At 39.7% G+C, this 26967-nt stretch overlaps 1 protein-coding gene across 4 annotated transcripts; it reads right to left on the reverse strand.

The window, feature by feature from the left end:
- Positions 1 to 4656: 4656 nt before the first annotated feature.
- REST (RE1 silencing transcription factor) lies at positions 4657 to 26961 on the reverse strand. Of its 4 annotated transcripts, none has more exons than XM_046656360.1 (4): positions 26691 to 26961; positions 23409 to 24312; positions 17365 to 17448; positions 4657 to 10518 (listed from the first exon to the last, which is right to left on the reverse strand). In XM_046656360.1, the coding sequence occupies exons 2-4, from the start codon at positions 24301 to 24303 to the stop codon at positions 8378 to 8380; spliced, it is 3120 nt and encodes a 1039-aa protein (XP_046512316.1). In that variant the 5' UTR covers positions 24304 to 24312; positions 26691 to 26961; the 3' UTR covers positions 4657 to 8377. The 4 variants fall into 4 exon arrangements, with proteins under 4 accessions (XP_046512316.1, XP_046512315.1, XP_046512317.1 ...); XM_046656359.1 differs by lacking the exon at positions 26691 to 26961 and adding an exon at positions 25870 to 26324; XM_046656361.1 differs by lacking the exon at positions 26691 to 26961 and adding an exon at positions 25695 to 25851.
- Between the last annotated feature and the right edge of the window lie 6 nt (positions 26962 to 26967).

The following is a 26967-nucleotide window of genomic DNA, read 5'->3' on the forward strand; positions in this document are numbered from 1 at the left end:
CTAACTGCTCCTTTGATTTATTATAGCCTCCATTTCCCCATATAACATTCTTCACTTAACAACCAGAAAGGCAGTGTGGCACAGACGCTTGGTACTGATAAACACATTACTCCGAGATACTAACGCAGGATCTCCAGTCCCAGGCAAAATATTGCCCGATTATTTCCAGGTGTCCCCAAGGTTGTCTCACATGGGCCATGAATAAGGCCTGCCTGCTCATACATGAAATCAGCCATTTTCTTCCTCTCCAAGAACGGCTCCCTTTAATGGAATTTCATACTTGTGTGCACAGCGCACAGAGCATGCAATGTCTCACCACTCCACTGCTGCCACTACTGACCAGCGGAATAATCGTGTTTATTAATGTCCCTACCAAAGAGGCTCAACACTTCCCATGCTGCTCGTATGATTCCTGCCCTTGCCTTTCTCTGATCTCTGGGTACTGCAGTCACCATGGTTACCTCTGCTACCGCTAACTGCAAGGCCCCATGCTTGCTACTGGACAAACCAGCCTGCCTTATTCTCGATATCTTTAAGATGAGCTGTATCTCATCAGAAAAGTCTTCATTCTTTCATGCAAGTAAGACTCCTGTTGGTCTCTCCATGTTGGTCCACCAAAGACATAGCCAAATTCCAGCTATGGCTGTAGCTTATGCTCAGGTAGGGCTCTGCCTTATTAAATTGTAATTCCTTAACATACCATTGAATGGCTAATTCATTCACCTCAGTAATGTTAGTTGAGTGTCAAGGTGCTATTCCTCTACCACAGCTATGCTGAACGTTATGTGTTGCACATGTTATTGGTCATTCTGTCATTTTAAGCAACACTAACTTAAACATTCCGAATATATGTATCTGCGTAAAATAATTTTTAACATAAAGAGTATAAGACTTGATTACTATTAGCAAATCTGAAGGAAGTTCTATCTTAAGAACACAAGCATAAACATAACTTATAAGTTTGTAAGAAATTAAGAGTCCTCTGAACCACTCATTTCACATGGTTTGCACTCTCAAAATACTTCCAGATTGCCAAGCAATTTGGGCAATAAGGATGTCAGAGAACTAGATATTAAAGTAAGTAAACCATAATCCATCCATATGGTACACTATAGGTCTTTAACTCCTGACAAATATCTACAAATTCTGCAAATTGCATAACATCAATAATCACATTTACGCAAAAAAGGTAGAAATGAAGCATTTCAATATGCATATATATATGGAGATAGAGTTAACAGTAAACCATACACAGTAGGTAATTCTGGAGAGGAAACAAATGAGATTAAGAGTTAGTATGAAGACAGCTAGTCAAGGTGGATTTTAACGTGTTTCAATTTCATGAGAATGTAGTTGGGTGTGCATTATATGATTTTTAAAATATAATTAGGGCCAGGCCAATGGCACAATGGTTAGGTTTGCACATTCCACTTTGGCAGCCTGGGGTTGGCTAGTTCAGATCCCGGGTGCAGACCTACACACCGCTTGTCGAGCCATGCTGTAGCAGGCGTCCCACTTATAAAGTAGAGGAAGATGGCCATGGATGTTAGCTCAGGGCTAATCTTCCTCAGCAAAAAAAGAGGAGGATTGGTGGCAGATATTAGCTCAGGGCTAATCTTCCTCAAAAAAGAAGTAATTAGAGCACACACACACACAAAAGAAACGAAAGGTGTGATATTTCAGAATCAGTAAAAATTAGATATTTGTTCTCTAAAATTGCCCATTTTGGTGGTATTATCTTGACCACTGGTAAATTTCCATTTGCAGTTTATCCCTTAAGACATTCCATCAAGCTTTCATAAATTTTATAGTACTGTTATGACTTAAGCAGAAAGAAATTTGATATCTGAGTTTCAAAGTATTTGGTCATAAATAAGAATCCTTCAATGTATTAACAGACTATAAGTCTCATTTAGGGAGCTAGAAAAGGAGCCCCCACACCCCCCACTGCATGAAATGGGGTAAGCCTAATGGCTGTCAGTTAACACATAAATGAAACAAGAACCTAGCTCTATGGGGAGAAGGAAGACTCTTCTTAACAGAAGGTATACTTAATTCAAGCAAAAATCAACAGATGCTAAAATCATTGAGTTTGTTGAGAAATAAGATAATTTCAACATATCCTTCCACAAAATACTAACCATAAAGGGAAAAAATAAGTTTACAGTGGAGAAATCTGGTGGACAATACCTTAACCAAATAAGTTAACACAACCAATGGGATAAAATGACATCATGTGCCTTCTGATATAATACACCAGCATTTAGTATTCCTGCCAAAATGCCTAACCTGAATTGAAGCATGAGGAAACAATTAGAATGATCCAAATTATGGACCATTCTTTAAACAGCTGGCATGCACTCTTCAAACTCTTAATGTTATGAAGGACAAAAGCTAAAAACTGTTCCAAATTCAAGGAAACTCAAGAGATGAGACAACTAAATGCAATGGGTGATTAGGAGCAGGGAGATTGTTAAAAGTTAATATAAGACATTTCGAAAAATCTGCACAATTCTCACATGGACTGTATATTAAATTACACCAATCTTAGAAGTCCTGCATTTGATACTTCTACAGTGGTTGTGCAAGAGAATGCTCTTATCCTTAGGAAACAAAAACTGAAATATTCAGAGATGAAGGGGAATGCCTGAAACCACTTCTGCAGGTTCCACAAATACTACATATATAGTGCATGGAAGGCAAATGTGAGTGGTGAATCCAAATGAAGGGTAAACTAGATTTCAAGGTACCACTCCAGCAACTTCTCTGTAAGTTTGAAACTTTCTCAAAATAGTTTCTTAACAGTGTCTTTCTCAAGACTACCTATTTCCTGCTACTTGGGTTGACCCTCCCTGCCTTGTTAACGCATCCAGAAAAATAACCTAGTCTGTCTATGAACCAACAGACTTCTCCATTATTAGAATTTAAAAATTACAGTAAAAGTACCACTGTCTATTAATTAATTGGAAATCAAGGAGAAACACACACTTCTCATACCAGGCAATTAACTACTTGCCCTAAGGGTCAGATGCTGTTTCAGTGTTTGAATAAAGCAGTGAACATAAAAGCATTCTGAGTTTCATAGAGATTACAACAAAGTTGGAGACAAAAGCCCACATACTACTTTGACATTAAAAGCTCACTATTTTGCAAGGCGTGCAAGACAAGCATGTCAACTGTATAACTTAATCATGCCCAGAGGAAGCATTTTCTCTATTTAAGAATACTTATTTGATTTGTTATCTAGTGGAAGAGGTCTTAATACTAAAACTATAGACCATGCAGGCCAAGTGCTTAATAACCACTCTAGGGACAGAAGTACCACGCATATCCCCAAATTTATAGATGAAGAAATGGGTTTAGTAAAGTTAAAATAATCTGCCCAATTACGGTAGAAAGGAAGAGGGGCCCATTGTGAACCCAGCTCTAACTCCAGGGCCCACAGAACACTTGATACAGTGAGCATCAAAAACCTCTGAAAAAGCTATTTCTTAACACTGAAACTTTCCAACTGGCAGACATTAATACATTGTTCTTAGCACCTTCGCCAATCTGCCTTTGTGGAGCTGAGGACAAGAGCTGTAAAGTACCCTAGAGGGGAGCTCATATTACTACACTGCAACTCGACCTACAAGCTAGGGTCAAGCCCTGATTGAGACCCTGGGGAGAAAAAATAGCCAATAGGTCAAGAGTAAATATGTGATACAAGTAAACGTCCTAACAGGGGTAAGCCTCAGGGAAAGAGGCAGCAAGGCACTGGAGAAAGATGAGGTGGCTGTAACAATTCTTTCATTCATTAAACAAACCAAATCAGACATCAATAGCATTTATATATTCAAGATAAATTCCCCATATATCTTTGGTCAGGCAGGAGCTTCCATGCTCCTTGTCAGTGATTCTACCATGCCAATAAAATGATTGGAAATTCATTTTGCTTTGTTCCTAATAAGCACTCTTGCAGGAAGGGGAAGAGAGTGAATCCCTCTCATCAATTCAATACAAAATATTTGTTCTTTCTTATGACTCAGGATCTTCCAGGTCACGTGCTGCATCAGGACAAAATGTAATCCAGTCGCTTCAATGCTTTGCCAGAGGTTTCTCCAACTCCCTTTCCCTTTTCTCTCAACTCCACAAAAACACATAAGCCTTCCACATACAGCTCAGCTGGTTTATCACTTTCTCTTAGGTTTCAGTTTCTTCTCAGACTTCCAGCAAAGTCAGTAAAATCCTTAAAACTGTGCCCTGACACCTAGTGAACACTGAATGTAACCTAATTTATTGTCCCTTCAATGCATCTTTTTCCAATTAAGAGTCAAAATTTTACTAACACCAGGCCTGCTACTGAGAAGGGACATGCATGTTAAAACTGTCAAGAGGACCTGTGGCTGGGAAGGAATTACTATGTAAAACCTGTGAATTGTCTGAAGGTTGTTTTCTCCCCCACCTCCACCTCCCAGAAATGAGAGTACAAAAGATATGCTTTTGACTACTCCACTGGACTGTTACCCCAAACAATGAAGACCACCACGGCTTTTCTACCATCTATGGGTTATCTGGGGGAAGTAATTTTGAAAATTATTAATACACTTGCAATTCCAGCAAAATAAATGTGGCTTCCGTGATGTTTGATGTACCAATAATGAACAAAGGCATAAAACACTTTTTAAAACTTTATTTCAACATAACTATGCTTACAGAAATACACTCATATAGGTTAATAGAATGCAATTTAAGTTTAACTTATCCTACACAATTTGGACCAAAAACTTGGTACATGGTTTAAGCTTTAAAAAGGAAAAAAAAAAAGGATTTGCAATCTGGTTTATTTTTTATCTATTACAAATGTATATAAAAGATCCTCCATCAAATGCTGCTAAAGCAGGCAGCAAGAACCTTGAGAAATTAACCTTTGGTTTGTCTCTGAAAAATAACACGTATTGCACTGTAAAAGTTTACAAGATTGGTGCAACAAAACATTGCTGTAATGTTTCAATGCCAGTTTACAAAGTTCAATAACTAATGGATGTTGAAAAGGGTGGGGAGAGCCTATGTACACATGTGAAACTGTAAAAGCTATCTGATTTAGTTAATATTGCATGTAGATCACAAATCTACACAAACCAAGATTCAGATAATTTCTTCAATCTGAATTAACACTATCAGCTCAGTTCATCTGCTGAGGTCAATAAGAAAACTCTGCATACTAGCTGTTTTTCTGATTTATGCAAAAGAGAAAAATAAGTTTCTTCCCCAGCTTTTCAGTCCAGAACTGATATTATACTACAGGCAAGGTATTCCCTCCACTGTCAACATTCATGGGGTGACATGTGATGAGGTCTACGTGGGTTTAAATTTGTATTAGCACTCATATGCAAAATAGTCCCCTAAGTTAAAGACCACGACTTTAGAAATGACTCTAAAAGATAAAATGGCCCTTCTTGGAAGACTAGAGCAAAACATCCAGCCATAGTTATAAGAAGCCTTATCCAAAAAAAAGTAGCTCCTTGTGAATTACACTCAATAAAAATAAAAAATAAAAAAAGTAGCCCCGAAGAAGCAGCTCTGAAAAGAGGAAAAAATATAACTTAAAATATCTTGAAAACCAATGTGAATATAGGTTCAAAAGATGGTTAAAAGCGATACATTTTCATAAGACTACCTAGGATTAGGTTTATAATGTATTCTAGTATTTCAAGTTTATCTCTAGTTACTAAACAGCAATTTACAAATAACATGTTCACTTTTTATTCCTTATCAAACGGGAAAATTCTAGCTTCAATTCTATCCAGTGGAGGGGAAACTGAGAAAACAAAAGGATTCAAACAGTTGCATGCAAATATCACATTTTTCAAATGGAAGAACTCCCAACTAGACCAGAAGTTCACATTACTAATATGCTTTTCATTGAAACAATTTTTAGTAAGTACAAATACATGGCATTAAGGTTCAGAACCTAATATAGGCCTGACAATCAAGTCCTTGTTTTCTGGAAGAAAGGCCTCAAGTTCCACTCACTTTCCAGTAACAATGTTTTCACAGATCAATTTAATAATAAGGGGTTTTAATTTTCTTCATATTTTGTTTTTAGCGTTCTAATCTTAAAAACTAGCTAAGAAAATTAGTCCAATTCCCCAGAGTCAAGTTTTTCTCTTTTGTAGTATGAAAGAATCCACAAAAACGTCTTCCCCAAACTGATTCCCAATCTCTAATCTGTACTTAACATGAATCTTTTCATATATAATGCAAAAGGTAACTTACATAAAATGTACCCATGAACATTAAAACTAGTTGTTAGAAAGACTTAACTAGCTTTATAATTTAAGTTTTAAACATAAATATTTGCAGCTTGATCTTCTGTTGACAATGATTGTCGGAGCCGAGAATTCACCTAGAATTCAACATCATTTACAAATTCCCATTCATGCACACAAAACACACACCATTAACACACAACTTACTCCTCATGTCTTGAGAGAATCTTCTGCTTCTTTAAATCTTTGGCCTCCCAGTCAATTCCAAGTTCAAATGTCTTTTAACTCAAACTTCTCTCTCAGATTTTTAACAAATTTTCCACCCACACTTCATCAATGCTTTTCCTAATCTTTCATGTTGCACTGCCAAACTCTGAAACCTGCCTCAAAGAGATCACCAGATAAAAGAAAATAAATGAAATATAAAGTGGTTATTTCAGAATAGAAAATGGGAGATGAGAATTTTTAAGATTCCCTATTGGGATCATACTTTATTTTACTGCAATGAATACCTGCTATCAACAAGAAAAATCCTTATGTTGGATTCTTTCATATTCTTTGGCAACTGTCCAAAGAACCACCAAAAGTTTGGGAGTACACACTCTTTTTCATACAAAGTGCCCCCATAGGAACACTAGGCTAGCTACAACTCATTTGAGGCCTCACCTGTAGAAAGAGGCTGTCATAGGGACAGCCAGGACACCCACTAGTTTGTGGAGATCCCTGAGAAAGTGTGATTTTTTTTAATCTGGACTGTACTTAAGTCTCACCAGCGTTTTTCATTGTATTCATAGGAAGTAGCAGCTGGTCTACCAGCACTTAAACTACCTTTCTCATCCTAGGTTTTCCATATAATTGCTATGGCTTTGGAATCTCACAACTGATATTCTGTATAACTTGAAGGAGTAATTATGTCTCCTAATTCCAGGTTTGCAGTTTCCAAATATCACTTACAGTTCTTTATTCAGCTGAGGAGCCATATGGACACCAACCATCTATGAAAAAGGGTTTCCCTCAAAGATACGACTCAACACTGTACACTTAGGAAGTAGCTGTACTAAAACAAAATAGGCCCCAAAAAACTTACTTATGGTTGGTATTTGAGATAAACATCTTTCAATATAGAGCCTAGTGGTTTATTTATTGCAAAGTTCAAACTGAGAGCTACAAATTTACTACATCCATTTAAAATAAATAACTTACATGAAATACAGATTCTGGCATAGATATAAGATGTGAAAATCAAAATCAATGGATTGAACCTGCATATTTCATTTGCTCACAAACTTGCACACTAATATTCTGCAAAAAAGACAATTGCAGCAAAGGAAAAAGAAAACTGCCCTTTTGCAAACAAGACTAAAAGCATCCCTCCAAAGAGGACAAAATCAACATGCATATATATGTATAAAGTGTTACTGCTCAACACAAATGCTATTTCTAGAAAAAATTGAACTGCATAGGTTAAAACAAAAAACAATGTGCAACATCTTAAGCCATTAAAGCACCAAAATAAAAAAAACACACCAAAATCATTGTTTTTATAACGATTAACATACACAAATAAGAAATATTGATCAAAACTCAGGAAGGAAATACCTGGACTGATACAATGTCCGTTGTTGGGAGAATTTTTCTTCAATTTACATGTCTCTTCTCATCTCTAAAAAAATTTTAAAGTGCTAACTTTATATAAAGCAGGCAAATTCTTCAAGTCATTTGCTATTTAAGTATGCCAATTTTTATGGAGCTAAACAAGGAACTAAGAATAAACTAAAGTAAAACAGGAAGATAGCCATCAGGAGAAAAACTGACAAGTTATAGCTGCACAAAGCAATAGAACGCTGTAATACCACCTTGGCCTTCTTGTTTCAATTAAATGCATAAGCTAACAGATTTACATGTCTGCTGGTTTAGTATACTAATACACTGACTCCCTTGGATTTGCTACACTTTATACAACAATAGGTATACAGAGTCCTAAGGAAAAGAGTGCCACTTAAAAATCAACACTGGACACTAATTAAAGCAATTTTTAAAATAAATGGTTGTCTACTACTATAAATGAATGTAAATTTAGCAATAGATCTTACAACCTAAGAAATGAAGCCTTGTCCAAAGTTTAATTACTCCTGCCCTTTAGCTGCTTTTTCAAGGAAGTATACATTAACCAAATGGCGATTGAGGTGTTTGCTGTAATCTTTTTCCTTTCTGAAAGAACGATCACAGAAGATACAAACAAAATCTCCCTCAGCCACTTTGACTGCCAAGGCTTCCTTTGCATTTTTTCTACTAGTTTCCTGTGGAACTGGCCGAGCCCCATTCAATCCAGAATCATCACTACCCTCTGACATGTTGTCACTTAGGTCACTTCCATCATGACTGTGGATGCCTTCATCTTCATCCATTTCCTGAGACTCATTTACTGCCGTGGTGACAGGAGGTGATGCCACAGCAGTTTTAGACACTGCTTCTTCATGTTTTTCTATTGGTAAGGGAAGAAGCAGTGGTGAAATTGGTTCTTCAACTGCTGAGTCTTTGCCAGGGGGATTCTCTGTTTTGTTCTCATCTGTGTCCATTTCCATTTCACAAAGCATAGTATCAGCCTGATGGTTACCATCTAAAGTTTCACCCTCTGGCACATTCAAGTTTTGTTCAGAGGATGAAATATTGGCAGATTCCTTGATAATAGCAGCAAGTCCAGTTAGACTCTTATCTGCCTCTTCTGCTTCTACTTTTTCAAGAGGGGCTTCTTTATTTCCTTTGCCTTCAGTGAATAATTTTTGGTCTCTTGACTCCTCTTCTTCTAAGGTTTCCTTTGGCAGCAGTGGTGATGGTGGTAAAAGATGCTGTGCACCTGTGCTCTCCTTTAGAGGCTGGCTATCTTTAACAGGCACTAAGCCAACTTCAATAAGGACTTGCTCCTTCCGTGCCATTTCACTCTCCATGTTCAACTTTTCCTTTCTATTTTCTTTTCGAGGAGACTTTTTGGGAATCAGCTCCATGTGAACAGGCCCCTTCTGGACAACTTCTATCTGAGCAGCCCCCATGGGAGGAGGAGGCTCTGTCTGAGCAGACTCCACGGGAGGAGGAGGCTCCATGTGAGCAGACTCCATGGGAGGAGGAGGCCCCATCTGAGCAGCCCCCATGGGAGGAGGAGGCTCCGTCTGAGCAGACTCCATGGGAGGAGGAGGCTCTGTCTGAGCAGACTCCATGGGAGGAGGAGGCCCCGTCTGAGCAGACTCCATGGGAGGAGGAGGCTCCGTCTGAGCAGACTCCATGGGAGGAGGAGGCCCCATCTGAGCAGACTCCATGGGAGGAGGAGGCCCCATCTGAGCAGACTCCATGGAAGGAGCTGGCTCTGTCTGAGCAGACTCCAGGGGAGGAGATGACTCCATCTGAGCAGGCTCTATTTGAGGAGGCTCTGTCTGAGCAGACCCCCTTGGAGTAGTCTCCTTCTGAGCAGGCTTGCTGCTTTTTTTACTTGATTTATTTTTCAGAGTTTTCTTCTTTGTACTTTTCCTCATGCAAGTATTTTGCTTTTTATTCTCCTCTACTTTGCTGTCACCTTTTGGCGCTTCCTGATTATTTTTGGATTTTCTTTCTGCTTTCTTTTTCTTTTTTGTCAAAGGTTCCTCATCATTAACAGGATTTTGTAAAGAATGGGCTTCAGCTTCCATCTTCCTTTTGCTTTTCTTGGTTTTACAGGGTTTTTCTGAACTATTTCCTATATGCACATCCATCTCTTTAGTTTCCATTGCTGATTTGCGAGTTCTGGTAGTCACTTGGATCGAAGCATTACTACAAGGCTTTTTCTCTTTTGAAACACTATCTTTTTTCTCCACTTTTACAGACTTCTCATTTTTCTTTCCAGCCACATCCCCCTTTATTTTTGTCTGCTCTGTTTCTGTTTTTTCATTGGTAATATTGTTATCAGGCAAGTCAGCCTCTCGCTTTTTGGTTTTCTTTAGTTTCACTTTTGAGACATCCATCGTTTTATTAGGACAAGTCGGATGCTTAGATTTGAAATGATACTGCAGATTACACTTCTTGGAAGCTGCATAGTCACATACGGGGCAATTGAACTGCCGCGGGTTAACATGTAGCTCTACGTGTTTTTTGAAGTTACTTCTGTCTGCTGTTTTGTAGTCACAGTGTGGGCAGTTAAGAGGTTTAGGCCCATTGTGAACCTGTCTTGCATGGCGAGTTACTTCATGTTGATTAGAGGCCACATAACTGCACTGATCACACTTAAATGGCTTCTCACCTGAAGGTAAACAAGAGAGGTTGAAGACATAGATTAAGAAATGAATTCAAGGTTTTATTAAAATACACTTTATAAGGAATTGGATATTTAAAAAAAAAAACCACAAAAACTATTTATTGAAAAGATTGTATCATGCACCTTATTTACCATATTTATTTGTATATCTTTTCTCTATCCCTTGACACTGATTCTCAAATCAAAACAAGGAATAATTATCTCAGTTAGCCATCATCTTTTAAAAAGTTCATCAAGCTAGGGCTCTCAAGCACTATTAAAGAGCAGAGATTCATCAAAAAGTACACAATAATTGGCAGTTGGGCTCTGGATGTCAATTTTGAGGCAAAGAGACTCAAAAAGAGAAAATAATTTAAAATTTTTTATGTTTAGTTAGAACAAATGTACACTGGAATAGAATATAAAATTCATATATTTTTAAGGTAAATCTTGAGACTTCAAAGAAATTTCCTGTACTGCAGACCTGCAGGTGCAAAAGTTTTAAAATACTGCTTTAGCCTCAGGGATCAAAGTCATCTTTAAATTTAACCCTTTTGTCAATCATGGCAAGAGTTAAGTTTCATTCAACAAACTTTTCCAATGCCAGAGTTGCTATTTTAAAACAAAAATATAGCCAAGTCAGAAAACTTTTCTTGATTTTTTCCCACCTTCTTCTAAAAAACAGGCAAAAAAATTAGGTACATGAGAAGGGGCATACAAATAGATATGGTATGTATAATAAGCAAACAAAGTCATAATCACAGGTACATACAAAACCAGAAGCACCCACACCCCCACCCCCACATTAAAGGCGTACGAGTAACACATTCTACCTGAATACATACCCATCTAGTCACACTCTAGTAAATATTACCAAATGGTATCCATACCCCACTGGTCCAATGGAATGCATAGTAGAAAAATGGAAATTGACATTTATGAAAATTCATCTCTCAAACATTCTCAAATTCATATCAAATCTTAATTTTTTCATAAAGCAAAAATACTCAGACATTAAGTAATAACCATGCAGATGGTAAGCTTTACCATAATTATAAAATGTCTGATGATAAAAGATTCAATCACAGAAACAAAAATTTATCCAGGTACATCAGACTGGATAAGGAGCTAAGTGGATGGGCCTAAACCTCTTACCTGCCCACACTGTGACTATAAAACAGCAGACAGAAGTAACCTCAAAAAACACAAACAGCCACATGTTAACCTTCTCCATGTTAGTCCACTAATAGATTCACAAATAGAGGTTTCTACAACATGCTACATTAGTCTGTACTTGGCCCTGTCGTGTCCTCTCCAAAGGCAAACACTTGCTTAACATATACAGACACAGAATGGGGAAAGATAGGCGGCATAAAAGTTAAGAACTTGTTCTAGAGTAAGAATATCTGGGGGATCAAATATGGGCTCTGCAACTTACTGTGAGATCTTGAGCAAGGGACTGAAAGCTCGACTCAATTTCCTCATCTGTAAAATACTCCTGAGTGTTGTGAGCTGTTAATAATCTAATTCATATAAAGCACTTAGCATAGGGCAGATAGCCAGGCAGTCAATGTGTATTACCCATAATTCATCGCTTTGGGAACAGACTGGTAATTTTTAGTGTGGGCAAACAAAAGGGAAGATTTATGTGTTTATTCTGCCTTTCCACATAAACTCTACCTCTGAGCAAACAAGTACCTGATTAATGGATTTATCTCTTTATGAAAATATTTGTGCTAATAAAATAATTAGAATGAAAATATCCACCACTTCATAACCCCTAGTGAATGAGGGTATTTACACAGCAAGCATCAATCAAGGTGCAAGCCTCTATCTATGAAATGGTCAGGGAATGGGAGGATACAGGAATCTGTTTAAAATTCGATGGCAATATTTTACTTGCTCCATTCATCACCACCCCCCCCAATTTTGTTTTACTGCCCTTAAATCTTGCTTGTATTAGAATATCTATTCATCAAAAGTTTATAGTTTATTAGTACCTAGCTGAATATAAATCTTTTTGCCCTGTACTAATGATTTTAACTTAAGTGCCTTTTCCAATTCTAGTAATATTTACCTATGTTCTTCACCTTTACAAATGTATCAGATGTCTACTTTATACTTCCAAAATTAATTTATAGATGTAAGGCAAATTCAAAAGAGGAAAGATTTTTACAAGCTTTATACATTATCAAGAATGATCCAGAAAGAACAGCAAGGGAAATTTTTAATTAAAGAGTAATAGGGGCATAGGACTGATTACTACTCAGCAATAAATGCAAAGTCCTGATAATGCAACATGGGACAAATCTCATAAACATTTAGACAAACATTCTTTTTGATAGAAGTCAGAGTACCACTTGGGGGAGGATGGCGGTAGTGACTGGAAAGGGTAAGGAGGGAATTTTTCTGAGGGTGGTAAAAATGTTGCATGTTTTCATCTGGGTGGTACCCAAACACGTGAAAATATACATAAAGTCATTGAGGTGTATACTTACAATATGTGCATTTTCATGTGTGTAAATTAAACCTCACTAAAATACTGTTTAAAAATTATTCTAGAATTCACAAAAGACTCTCAAATCATAACATCTTTCAAATAAACCCAGCTATTAAAACAGTGACTCCATAATAATCATCAAATACTTGGTGAAAGAAAAATAAATTTATTGCAGAATAAAATATTTTTCCATCTTAAAAAGAGTAATAAATGGGGGGCTGGCCCCGTGGCCGAGTGGTTAAGCTCGCGCGCTCCGCTGCAGGCGGCCCAGTGTTTCGTTGGTTCGAATCCTGGGCGCGGACATGGCACTGCTCATCAAACCACGCTGAGGCAGCGTCCCACATGCCACAACTAGGAGGACCCACAACGAAGAATATACAACTATGTACTGGGGGGCTTTGGGGAAAAAAGGGAAAAAAAAATAAAATCTTTAAAAAAAAAAAAAAAAGAGTAATAAATGGAGGTGGAACTTGGCCAGTTGTTAATTCCCTTTAACAAATATATCCATTACACTTTAATGGAGAAATATTCAAAATGAACTCCTATGCTAGCTGGATAGGGAACTAGCCAGCGTGATACAAAAAATACCATAATAGCAAAAATAAACTGGATGTATTTCATAGTACATACATCATAGTAGCATCTCTACCAAGAATAGGAAAGGGAGAGCTGAGGACAAAATGTCAGTGCCTCGGGGCCGGCCAGGTGGCTCAGTGGTTAAGTGCACAGGTTCTGCTTTGGTGGCCCGGGGTTCGTCGGTTCAGATCCCAGGTGTGGACATGGCACCGCTTGGCAAAAGCCATGCTGTGGTAGGCGTCCCACATATAAAGCAGAGAAAGATGGGCAGGGATGTCAGCTCAGGGCCAGGCTCCCTCAGCAAAAAAAGGAGGATTGGCAGCAGATGTTAGCTCAGGGCTAATCCTCCTCCTCAAAAAAAAAAAGTCAATGCCTCTAGGACTACCCAGGCGAGCATACTCTAATACCATTAGGTAGAAACACCACTAAAATGGAGAATAACACCAGATTAGGTTAATGTGTCTATTTTCACCAACATCCAATTTTCTTTTTCACCAAACCAACATCCTGATCCCTTCCTAATTTGGCATGAGACGACCTACCCCATGGATGAAAGTGCTCCAAGTAAATAACCAATGTGGTTTTGCTTCATAAACCAATCTTTTTGTCAGTTTAGCTAAAATGTACCAACTCAACAGAGCCTAATCTCTTCCAGAAATAAAGGACCGAGCACACACATCTCTTCCCTAAAACACATTCACATGAACAAGGAACCAAAATGCCCAAGATGATCTGTAAAGATCAGACTTCAGAGCAGAGAAGGCACCCAAGACCAAGATATTCACTCCATGCAACCCAGTTAGAAACACCACACCTACTCAATTTCACCTAATAACTTAGCCTCACTTTACTGCAAGTGTTATCAGTAACTTGTATTCAAAGTATTAAAACGTAGGATCTGCTGAAAATAAATAATTCAGCACACTCATACACAAAAGAGATTAATGATGTTTGTTTCCTGTTTGTGACTCACAAACTTAGCATCCAATACAAGACAATGGCTCTGCTTTCTCAATACACTGTGGTTCCAATTTCACTATGCTGTAGCTTCTTGAATCTTTTTTTTTTTTTTAAAGATTTTATTTTTTCCTTTTTCTCCCCAAAGCCCCCGGGCTACATAGTTGTGTATTTCCAGTTGTGGGTCCTTCTAGTTGTGGCATGTGGGACGCCGCCTCAGCATGGCTTGATGAGCAGTGCCATGTCCGCACCCAGGATGCGAACCTGAGAAACCCTGGGCCGCCCAGGCAAAGTGTGCGAACTTAACCACTGGGCCATGGGGCCAGCCCCTTGAACCATTTTTTTAGCCATGATGTTCTTTTAACATGTTGATAACTGAAAATGGGCGGGTGGAGGAGTCTGAAGTCAAATCCTAGCTCTTCTAATTTGGAAGAATGACAATTAACCTTAGATAGAGAATTTATCCTCTCTAAACCTGTATCCTAATCTACAAACTAGGATTAAGTATTTTAGAAGTACTTAGAGATAACAAATCCCAATTTTTCAGTACTGAGCATGCATTCAGGAAATAGTAGTACTACTGATTAGTAACAAACTTTTAAAATACTTGCTGTACTGTAACAAACAGCAACTACCAAAAATAATCTTTAAAATATAGCAAAGAAAATTCAAAAGACAAGAGCAAACTCAAAATCGTTCAGGCAAAGATTATTGACTGGTGTAAAATACCATAGATAAACACTTACAGAATGCGAAAAGTATTATGAATTCAATGAAAAAATACAAGTGTGTCATCATTCTAATCTAGTGACCCAGCAACACTAATAATGGGTCAACCAGACATGACTCCAAATGAGACATCATGAAGTAGGTATCAAGAATTTAATTTCCAGTGTACAAGTAATACAAGGCACAGGGACAGAAGAAAAACTTAATGATACCATGAGAAAGACAAAAACCAGAAGGGGGGACATTTTACAGGAAAGGTGATCATATTTCTTCAATGCCTTAGTTTCCCCATTTGTAAAATGGGGATAATAATAGAACTTATACATCACGGAATAGTTATGAAGACCAGAGTTAATTCATGTAAAGCTCTTAAATGATGTAAGGGCTAGAACATAGCTATCAACAAGACATGATGCGGGGCCGGCCCTGTGGCCAAGTGGTTAAGTTTGCGCACTCCGCTGTGGCGGCCCAGGGTTTCACCAGTTCGAATCCTGGGCATGGACATGGCACCACTCATCAGGCCACGCTGAGGCGGCCAGCGTCCCACACACCACAACTAGAAGGACCCACAACTAGAAATACACAACTATGTACCAGGGGGCTTTGGGAGAAAAAGGAAAAATAAAATCTTTCAAAAAAAAAAACCAAAAACAAGACATGATGCCTACCCTCCACAAAGCCTGTGATAGCATCCCAGTTACCCTCAGAAAATGAAACCAGGAAGCACCCAGAAGTAATATAATCAAGGATTCTGATTAAGTGACCCAACTCAATAGCTTAGGACATTTACAAGGAACACTCAAAGTATATTAACATGACAAGCTTGTATGGTCAAGAAAGGCTAGCAAGCATACTATGTGACCCCTTCATAGCCGCTCAAATCAGAATCTGTACTAGAATCAAGTCTTATTCATCACTGACTTGAGACAGCAACATCCAATAGAAATAAAACGCAAGTAATATATGTGATTTTAGTTTTCTAATAGTCACATTACAAAGGTAAAAAATAAACAGGTAAAATTAATTTTACTATTTAGCCCAATATACCCAATATCATGTCAACATGTAATCAGTATTTAAAAAAATAGATAATTTACATTTTCTTCATACTCTTCGAATTCCAGTATGTATTTTATACATCTTAATTCAAGCCAGCCACATTTCACAAATTCACTAACCACATGTGGCTAGTCACTACCCAATCAGACAGCACAGATTTACGGTGACTTAACTTAAAAGAGATGGGTCTACATAGACTTTTGTGAACAGCAAAATTTTAGTGTAGAGTTTGCCCACAGGGGTATATATTCTAAATCAGGAAGGAGAGTGCCGTGTTCTGATCAGCCATGGCAGTTCACAAAGGTCAATCATGGCCAAAATGAAATAATTATCCAATGAAGACCACCTATGCTAATATTTACTCTTTAAATTGGCCACCTGCATACCTTGAAAATGGGGACCAATTCTGGCTGGTGATCATACTTATTTCAGTCACTGCAGTGGATGAATCTCCCACTTGTTAGAGTCCTGCATTTTATCTATTGTAGATTAATATGTTGGTATCCTGGTATCATTCTGTAAAGTTTGCTTTTCTACATCAGTCCTCAGAAGTTCTATCAACTCTCCAAAGAGAATAAACCCAAATTTCAAGACTTGAGAAGCTAAGGAATACCTGGAACCTGGCAACCACACACTATGAAACTTGGCGTTACACTGCGGTGAGGAGGGAGTGTGAGAAGGCAGGAACTGCTCAAAAGAAGGATGAATCAATCTTGGTATATGATATCAGTTCAACTTTTATCAGAGTCATGGAACTTGTTGAAGACTTGATGAAAATTAAGGACCCTGCTCCCAGAAAAAGTACATATGCACATTTACATTCAGTTTTAGGAGTTCTACCTAAGGACTCCTTGTTAAGAATCTCCCTTCAGACACAGTTCCACATTAACAGAACACTGATTTTTAACTATAAATTTCTCAATTATACTAAAAAATAAGCATAAATAATGACCCAGTTCCAGGTCTAGAAGAACTTTCTTTTAATGCTAGTTTACTAAAAATGATTTTAAAAGTTCCCATTTCTTACCAACCTGAATGAGTACGCATATGTCTAGTTAGATGAGTCTTCTGAGAACTTGAATAAGGACAAAGTTCACATTTATATGGGCGTTCTCCTGCAAAAATATAATGATTAGAGTTTAAATATGATAAAATAAGGCAAATACAATTCTCACTAACAATATATACAATATTCAGTATCAAGCATTTTTTTCCCCTATTCCTGGCAAAATGGTCAATTTATACCAAGTATTGGAAACGGAAATGATTTAATTCAGAATTCATGTAACTACATTATTTCAGCTTTGCTGACAAAAAAACATCATTGGCTTTCTGAATTCTCACACCCCTCTTAATTTTCACAGTAATGTTACATGTTATTACATTAAATATTAAGAAGAAATGCTCCTAATTACTTTTTTTAATTAGAATTATCCTTAAAAGAATCTACCCAAATTTTCTGATGCTATGGTTTGAGTCATTTTTTTTAATCCTTGTAAATGACAAATCTATCATTTGAAACTGTTAGCTTAAAGCAAGAATGCTTTTGAGTGGGGATGTTGTTTTAAGCTAACAATTTCAACTGGTAGATATAACTTTTATGAAATAGGTCAGTGTTAAAACAAATTATACTCATAAAGCCATAGGGACTGAGAGCAACTGAAGATGAGAGGCCAATGATTTAGTACTAAAGAATTTAAGACTCAAAGGCAGGAAATGTGTACTCTTTTTGGACATGGGTTGTCAACGACAAAACAGATTCAAAAAAGAAAAGCCTGACAATTTGTTTTCATCTAGACTTTGGCTACAAGATAATAATTATGACCTTGGGCAAGTTTCCTCATGTATAAAAGTAACAGTACCCTCACTTCCTAGAATTGTAATAATTTAAATTAAAGATAATACATGCTGAGCATTTAACACTATGCCTGGCACATAATAAAGGCCTCAAAAAATATGAGTTTTTTGTCTACACAAGAAGATAGAGTAAGAGATGTCTAATAAAATGAGACAGGAAACGAAAAGATAGAGTGAAAAAAGGAAAAAGAATGTGGTGATAAGTGGGAAATGTGTTCCTAGTAACTGTTCAGCTTTAATTAGCTGGTAGCTATAGATCAGCTATAAAGAGCTCACAGCAATAGAATGCCTACTTTGACCTGGAAGAATTTTAAGATAGTTTAAAAAATATTAAATGTATTTCTGTAAAGATACACAAATGGCCATAAGCACATGAAAAGATGCACAGTATCATGAGCCATGAGGCAATGCAAATCAAAACCACAATGAGATGAAGACTTCACATCCACCAGGATGGCTATAATCAAAATGATAGATGTTAATTATTGGGTAGGATGTGAAGAAATTGACAAGTATTGATTAGGATATGGAGAAATCGGAATCCTCATTCACTGCTGGTAGGATTGTAAAATTAAATTGTGCAGCAACTTTGGAAAACAATTTGGCAGTTCCTCAAATGATTAAACATAGTTACCAAACAGCCTAGCAATTCCACTCCTAGGTACATGCCCAAGAGGAAAAAACACACGTCCACACAAACACTTGTACATGAAACATTCATAGCAGCATTACTGATAACAGCCAAAAAGTGGAAACAATCCAAATATCCATTAACTGATGAATGGATAAACAAAATATTGCATATCCACACAAGACAGTATTATTTGGCAATAGAAGGAAAACAAGCATCACACATACAACATGGATGAACCTTGAAAACTTTACGCTAAGTGAAAGACAGTCACAAAGGACATGTTGTATGATTCCATTTGTATGAAATGTCCAGAACAGGCCAATCCAAAGTGAATTGAATGGTATGTAAATAGTATCTCAATTAAGCTGTCATAAAAAAAGTTAACAGAAAACTAGTTAAACAGCACTATAGAGTAACATGAAGGATTGATTAAGGCTAATCTACTTTTTTTTTTATTTCGTGTGTGCGTGTGTGTGTGTGTGTGTGTGTGTGTGTGAGAGAGAGAGAGAGAGAGAGAGAGAGAGATGGGCCCTAAACTAACATCTTTTGCCAACCTTCCTCTTTTCGCTTGAGGAAGATTGTCCCCTGAGCTAACATCCACGTCAATCTTCCCGTTTTGTACGTGGGACACTGCCACAGCAAGGCTTGATGAGCAGTGTGTAGGTCCACACCCAGGACCTGAACCCACAAACCCTGGCTACCAAAGCAGTGCACAAACAACCACTATGCCACCAGGCCAGCCCCTGGGTAACTTACTTTTAAATCCTTTAACAGAATAGGTTGCTTCTGTCTATGCAATTCTACAATATAGGCATAAATACTCTAGAAAAATTAGTGATTTTTCAGTCACACACAGGCAAAAATGTCATCTTTTAAAGTAAAATTTGGGAACTGGCTAAAAATTAAAACCACAAAATTTAAATTCTTTTGATTGAAGACTCATATAAAAATAATCCTCAGCCCCCACCGTGATAATTATCTTTAAAAAGAGAGCTCTCAGAACTTTGAATCTTAGTTGTATGTGACCTTGGGCATATCACTTCAGGCTCTCAAAGTCTGAAGTTTTCCTCAGTAAACATGAGCTATTATCACTTACTCTGTTTCCTCAATGAATTGTTCTAAAGGCACAGAATAGAAGAAACACCTAACTTTGGGCTCTCAATAAAAGAACAGAAGAAACTCATTAAATGAAACCAGGCTACCTCAAGGAGAAATGAGAAGTGATTCCCTCAGATATCATTTTCTCATCTCCACTCTTCAGAACTAGATGAATTTATTTTTCCACACAGTTTTCAGAACCATGAATTTAACACTAAAGATATTCTCAGAATTCACATAATCAAAATATTATCCCTCAATTTATACACCACCAAATTGTTTTAAAAATCACAAATATGGGGCCAGCCCCATGACCGAGTAATTAAGTTCGTGCGCTGGGCTTTGGCAGCCCAGGGTTTCACCGGTTCGGATCCTGGGCACCGACATGGCACTGCTTGTCAGGCCATGCTGAGGTAGCATCCCACGTGAAGCAGACGCACTCACAGCTAAGATATACAACTATGTACTTGGGGGCTTTGGGGAGAAGAAGGAAAAAAAAAAGACTGGCAACAGACATTAGCTCAGGTGCAAAACTTTAAAAAGAAAAAATCACAAGTAAGCTAAAACTAGGGGTAGAAGTCTTTCACAAAAGCATTAAGACCAAATGGGGGGCCGGCCGGTGGCGCAGCGGTTAAGTGCGTACATTCTACTCTGCGGCCCAGGGTTCGCCGGTTCGGATCCCAGGCGTGGACATAGCACCGCTTGGCAAAAGCCATGCTGTGGTAGGGATCCCACATATAAAGTAGAGAAAGATGGGTACGGATGTTAGCTCAGGGCCAGTCTTCCTCAAAAAAAAAAAGACCAAAGGGTTTAACACTAAAATATGAAATGAGATACGTACAACCAATGTTAGCTTTGTAAATCATAAACTTATTGTGGAAATTTGGAGAAAATCTTAAGTAATGGATGGTATAGTTAACTATATATAAAATATATCCATTAAAAATTAGTCACCTAGACTGTAATTAGATGAAAATAAACCACTATAACAAAAAAATTAAGAAATTGCAAAAAGCAGAGTTCTCGTTTTTAAAAAAGAACCCTGGGGCTGGCCCCAGGCCAAGTGGTTAAGTTCGCATGCTCCACTTCGGAGGGCCCAGGGTTTTGTAGGTTCGGATCCTGGTCGCGGACCTGCCACCGCTCATCAAGCCGTGCTAAGGTGGCATCCCACATGCCACAACTAGAGGGACCTACAACTAAAAATACACAACTATGTACCAGGAGGCTTTGAGGAGAAAAAGGAAAAATAAAAATCTTTAAAAGAAAAAAAAAAAGAACCCTTCCCTTTACATCAAAAATTGGAAATACACACCAAAACTGAAATTTTCCAGTTCTCTCCATTTCCCTTTTTTCCTTCCTTCTAAAAATGTTCTTAAATTGACAATTTAGATATATTGTTGAAAACATTTTTACCTTTTTTTGGGGAAAAATTTTTGGGGAAAATAATTTTTCAGTGACTCAACAGTTCTGAAGTTAACAAAATGCAACTGACAAAAAATCAAAATTTAATAAGACAAAGGCAGTGGGGTGCTGGTAATATTCTCTATGTTGATTTGCATAGCAGTTATGAGTATACATCTATTTGTAAAACTTCATCAAGGCAGACACATAAAAGTCACACACTCTACCACATGTCATAGTTACTACCTGAAAGCTCTATTACAGCCAATTCTAAATTAGGCCCCAAGGTTTTCAAAAAACTGTTAAATGAATATGAAGTACTTGTTGCTGAAGTATATATGGTATCTAGGATTTGTTTTAAGATATTGTAGGTGAAGTTAGTTTAGTCTAACAGCTGGTCTAATTCAAACTGTTAAGTGATTGACTGGGTAGGATTCCCAAGTAACTTTCACTTCCTATACTATGTATTTTTGAAATGTTTGAACTTCTTTACTATTGAAATAAAATGGTTTCAAAGCATGGAGACAATCAATCACAGGTTACAACAAACTCCAAAGGGTCCACGAATTCTTTTACTTAACTAGATTTTAAAGGTTTAAATACAGGAGCCATGTGCTGGAGCTTAGAAACCTTACTGCAGGTGTCTTTCTTGTAATGGAATTTCACCTGCAAGTTTTATTAAGTCTACCACTTAAGCAAGCAATTATCGATTTCCTTCCCCACTTGTCCCACTTTACTGTGGGGTGCAGTCCTGCAGAGTGAAAAGTCCTGCCAAAGGGACCAGATGCAAACAGCATCCCACAGCCCCTTTTCACTTGTGCCCCAAAGATTACACTACTAGATACTCCATCCACCTTTTATTCAGACCAGTAATCAGTCCTCAAAGATACCAATTCTTGCCAGGAAAATGTAACATAAATGTGAAAATTAACTACCAATAGTTACAAACATTTCATTGAAAAAAATGAGACTCTTTAAAAACAAAGACTTGAAAGTCAATTTAAAAGTGAACAGTTAAGGGGTGTTGGGGGAAAATGGGAAGCAACCACTAGGAGATAGGGATTTATCTTTGGGGTGAAGATGTCCTAAAATTCATTGTGGTGATACGATGGTTGCACAACTCTGTAAATATACTAAAACCAATGAACTGTAACGTTAAATGGATAAATTGTGTGGCACTGGAATATATGTCAATAAAGATGCTATTTAAAAAAAAAATTGCCAAAAAAATAAATAAATTGCCCAACGTGACAAAATATTGATAACTGCTGAGTATAGGTGATGGGTACATGTCGGTGCAGTGTGGCATTCTCTTTACTTCTGAGATGTTTGAAATTTTTCATATTTTTAAGACTGTTTCATTTTTTTGATAGAGCGCCCTTACAAATTAGAAAGGTCCTCTTACCTGATACGTTTGTTTGAACATGCTAACGCTATTGTTTTTTGTCTGAAAAACAGCTGCATTTTACATACGTGTTTGCTTTCTTAGGAATATGGTTTCAAGTGTGGTAATCCCACTAAGCTTTTAAAAACTAGTTCTCATGTGTCTAGGTTTTGGGGACAAGTGAAGTTACTCCACTTAGGAACTCAAAAACCTAAGTCAATGTTTTAAAAAGTGTGAGGCTTCTTTTAAAAGGAGCTATGCAAGGGTTAATCATTGGATTTTTTTCCTTTTTGTCTAAGCCCTTAATTCCTTTGGGAAACTACACTGCATCTTAGATGTAATGTATTCACTATTAACTAAATACATCTTCTAAAAAAAGAGTAGTCTAATTTAGCCAAATGGTCTATCCCAAGTTATTAGAATACGTATTTTAGGAAGAGCATTAATAAGATTTCTGTTGGCTAGTCTTGCAAATAACACTCAGTGCTTTTATGTGTTCTTTCACTTAATCCTCCAATCCTATATACTGTTATCCCCCTGGAGAAACTGAGGCACAAAGAGGTTAAATAACCTGTCCAAGGTCACAAAGACAGCAAACAGAACCAGGATTTGAACTAAGTCCCCTTTCTTTAGCACTATTTTAACTACCCACTCATTTAACTATCAGGAGTTGAACTTTTGGACTAAAAAGGTCCTCTTACCTGTGTGAGTTCGAACATGCTGAACATAATTGTTCTTTCTGTCTGAAAAATAGTTGCATTTTCCACACGTGTATACTTTCCTGGGAAAATGGTTTCTCAAGTGTTTTCTCCAGTGATATTCGCTGACCGTGGTGTATGTGCAGATGATGCACTTGTAGACTCGTTCGTTATCCCCAGCTCTGGTGTGGTGTTTCAGGTGAGCAGTATAGTGATCATAGCGATTGGTATTGTAGCCACAGCGGTCACACCGAATGGGGCCCTTGGAGAAATCTCCCTCTTCCGCAGTGGAGGAACCAGATTCCCTGGCTTTAGCTTGCTTCTCTGCACTTTCTTCCACAAAAAACTTCTTGGCACTATGAACTCTGATGTGATGCACAAACTGTTCTTCAGATTCCGCTTCATACTGGCATGGCTTACAGCGAAAAGGTTTGGTCTTCAAATTCTTGCATTTGTCCTCTGCTCCAGGTGTTTCGGGAGGAAGATCTTTATTTGCGTTATAAATTTCTGGGGCAGCTGATACCTCAAACACAGGCTGTGGTTCTACAACACTGAGTTCCAAACTTTCCAGTTCCATGTTTTCCAGTCCACTGGGTTCACCTTTTATTTCAGGAGACTCCTCAAGTCCTTCTCCATCACTATCTGAAAAGTTGTTATCCCCAACAGGCATCAATTCTGCCATCTGCCTTTCTTCGCCAACCAGGTAATCACAGCAGCTGCCATTTACTTCCCCAGTTAAGGCCACATTTGCCAACATGATAAGCTGAGGTGCAGCCAGTTCAGCTTTGGAGAGGTCATGCAAATCATACATGTCGTTAGGCAAGGCCATGCCCATGTTGCCACTGCTGGTGAACAACCCTCCTCCTCCAGAAGACTGCCCCATCACCTGGGTGGCCATAACTGTATTCTGAATTCAAAACAAAACAAAAAACACAAAAGCACTAGTTTAGACACCACTTTTACTAGTCTAAAACCAAAACATCACTGTAATTCCTCATAACTTTAAAAAAAAAAAACCTTTAAACCCAATGAGCTTCATTAACTAATAAAAATAAGCCTTTAAAATATTTTTGTAATTCTGAATTCTCTTTACTGCAGTCACCAAAAAAATTTCTATTTCCCTACAAAAAACTCTATTAATTGACATAACTCATCCATCACCTAGGCCTACCACTGGTATGCCTTCCCCTCAAGTACTTTTCAATTTTTTGGTAGAAAAAAATAAGTAACCTTGATTTTTAATGTTAATTAAAATTATTTTTTAAATTACAATCCATGAATAGTACACTGCAGTCCTCCCAATTCCCCCCTTCAACAGTTTACTGGTCTGAATCAGAAAAGGGAGAAATCCAAAAGCCATACTGCGCATTTATTAGGTCCCAACACGCCTGGAAAGTAGAAGCCTGTAATAACCGGTCAACTGAATTGAATTTCCTATGAACTCAACTAACTCTAGAAGAATAAACTACTGTGAAAAAGTACCACTTAGTTTCTTATTTTCTCGATGACTTGGCCTGTTAAAAAAATTCGGACCCTTTTTCCCATGAAAAAGGAAGTTTGGTATACTTAAAACTTCACAAATGAAAATAAAGAATCTTTCCAACCCCCTAATAAAATAATGATACAACTCAACTCGACAATCAGCAACATTCTCGCATTGTGCTTGACTTGGCCTACTTGCCTGGTGGAAGCCATTACAAGATCACCTTCTTGAAAACATGCTGGGCTTTTAAAATCGTCTTAACCACGTTCCTTTCCAATCTAAAAGGTGCTACTCTCAAAATTAGGTATTCTCTCGCAAATCAGAAAAAGCAAAGTAAGTGGCAAGTACTAAAAAAATTAAGTTAAATCCAAAATATAAAAAGTAACGTTTCACCCCAAGTGCATACACACAAACCAGTTGAGTTATACGTACCAACAAAAGTCGGAATCAAATGCCATCACAGAAAACAAACCGAAGGCAAAAGCTGTCCCTGGGCTTTACCGTCCTGGCTACTTGGTAATTTACCCCAAAACCGACTTTTCTAATACCTCCCCAACCCCAACTGCCATCCCTAAAGGAATTTTAACGTTTGTCGGGAAGACCGTCCCAGCACGGCCCGAAAGCCCAACGTGTTGCACGAATTCCTCTGTGCTGCTGCCACCAGCGCCGGCCTCGGCGGCGGCATTCCTGACTGAAATAGGCATTCGGCCATTTTCTCAAAATACCAAACACAAAGCAGCTCTTTGCAAACTCGGGCGCTCTCGCTTCCTCTCGGCTGGGCCCGCTCACTGCACACATTTACACACCAACTCGCGGGAGTCGCCCCAGCACTCGTCGTGAAGCTCCTCCTGGGCTCTCCCACACGAAAAAGGGGCAGCCGGGCACACTCGAGGCGCCGCGGGGCCGGACCCCGTCTTCCCAGTCCCGGCCGCCCCCTGCCCGGCCCGCGGGCCCGAGTCTGGGCAGAGGGAAGAAAGTTACCGCGTCGCCGGAGTCCCGGCCCTGTCCGCGCCTCCGCGCTCGCCCTCCGCAGAGGCCAGGGGCGGCTCCGCGGGCGCCCTCCGGAGGCGTCGGGCCCCGAGCGCCGGAGGGGGCCCCACGCGCGCCCCGGAAGTTTGCGAACTCACTCCCCCACGGCGCGCCGCGGGACGCGCGCCCCGGCCCCGCCAGCTCCGGTGGCGGGGTGGCCGGGCGCGGAGGGCCGCGGCGGCGGGGCGGCCCGAGCGCAGAAATCGCTGTCCAGCCCCATTGGCTGACCTGCCCGGGCCCCGGGGCTGACTCAACCCGCCCGGCCGCACTCAACGGCGCCTTCCGGCGAAAGGGAGAGGCCGGAGAGGGCGGGGGACAGGAGGGCCCGCGGGCCGGCGAGGGGCTGCGGCGCGACCTGAGAGCAAGAGGAGGGCGAGGAGGAAGTTTCAGGACTGGGGCTCCAGGCAGCTCCGCGCCGTGGCCTCAGGACCCGACTCCGAGCGGCGCCCCGGCCCGCGCGGAGGCGGAGGCGGCGGCCCGGCCTCGTCTGGGGAGGGGGCCCTGGCGCCGCGCCGCTCCCCACCGACGCCCCCGGCCCAGCCCCGGGGCCGCGCCGGTGTAACCCGATCCCGCGCGGCCGCCCGCCCCCGCCCGGCCCGGACGCCGCCGCCGCCGCCGCCGCCGCGGGAGCCACAGTATCTGCAAATCAGCCCTGGACAGCGCCTCGCTCCGCGTCCTTCCGCGCCCTCCCCCTCCCGCCGCCGCCGCCACCGCCGCCGCCCGGCCGGCCCTCCCCCACCCCGACCGAGCCCCCAGCCCTGCGCCGTGCTTACCGGCCTTCCTCGGCGAGGAGGGGTTGGCGACCCGGCGTCGCCGCTCCTTCTCCGACTACTTTTCTTTGTTGCTGGAGTTTCAGGGAAGGGGAGGGGGAGGGGGGAAAAGTTGGGCGCTGGGGCCGTCGAGGCCCGCGAAGGCCCAGGAGTGGGGCTGCAGAGAGTGCTTAGGCCGCCGGCTCTGGCCCCGCCGTCCTGGGCGCCTCCGCCGCCGGGGTCTGGGGCCCGGGGTCTCGGCGGCGCTGGCTCTGCTGCTGCGCCGCGAGCTCGCGGGAGC

The sequence above is a fragment of the Equus quagga genome, chromosome 3 (genome assembly GCF_021613505.1).
Source record: "Equus quagga isolate Etosha38 chromosome 3, UCLA_HA_Equagga_1.0, whole genome shotgun sequence".
Lineage (NCBI taxonomy): Eukaryota > Metazoa > Chordata > Mammalia > Perissodactyla > Equidae > Equus > Equus quagga.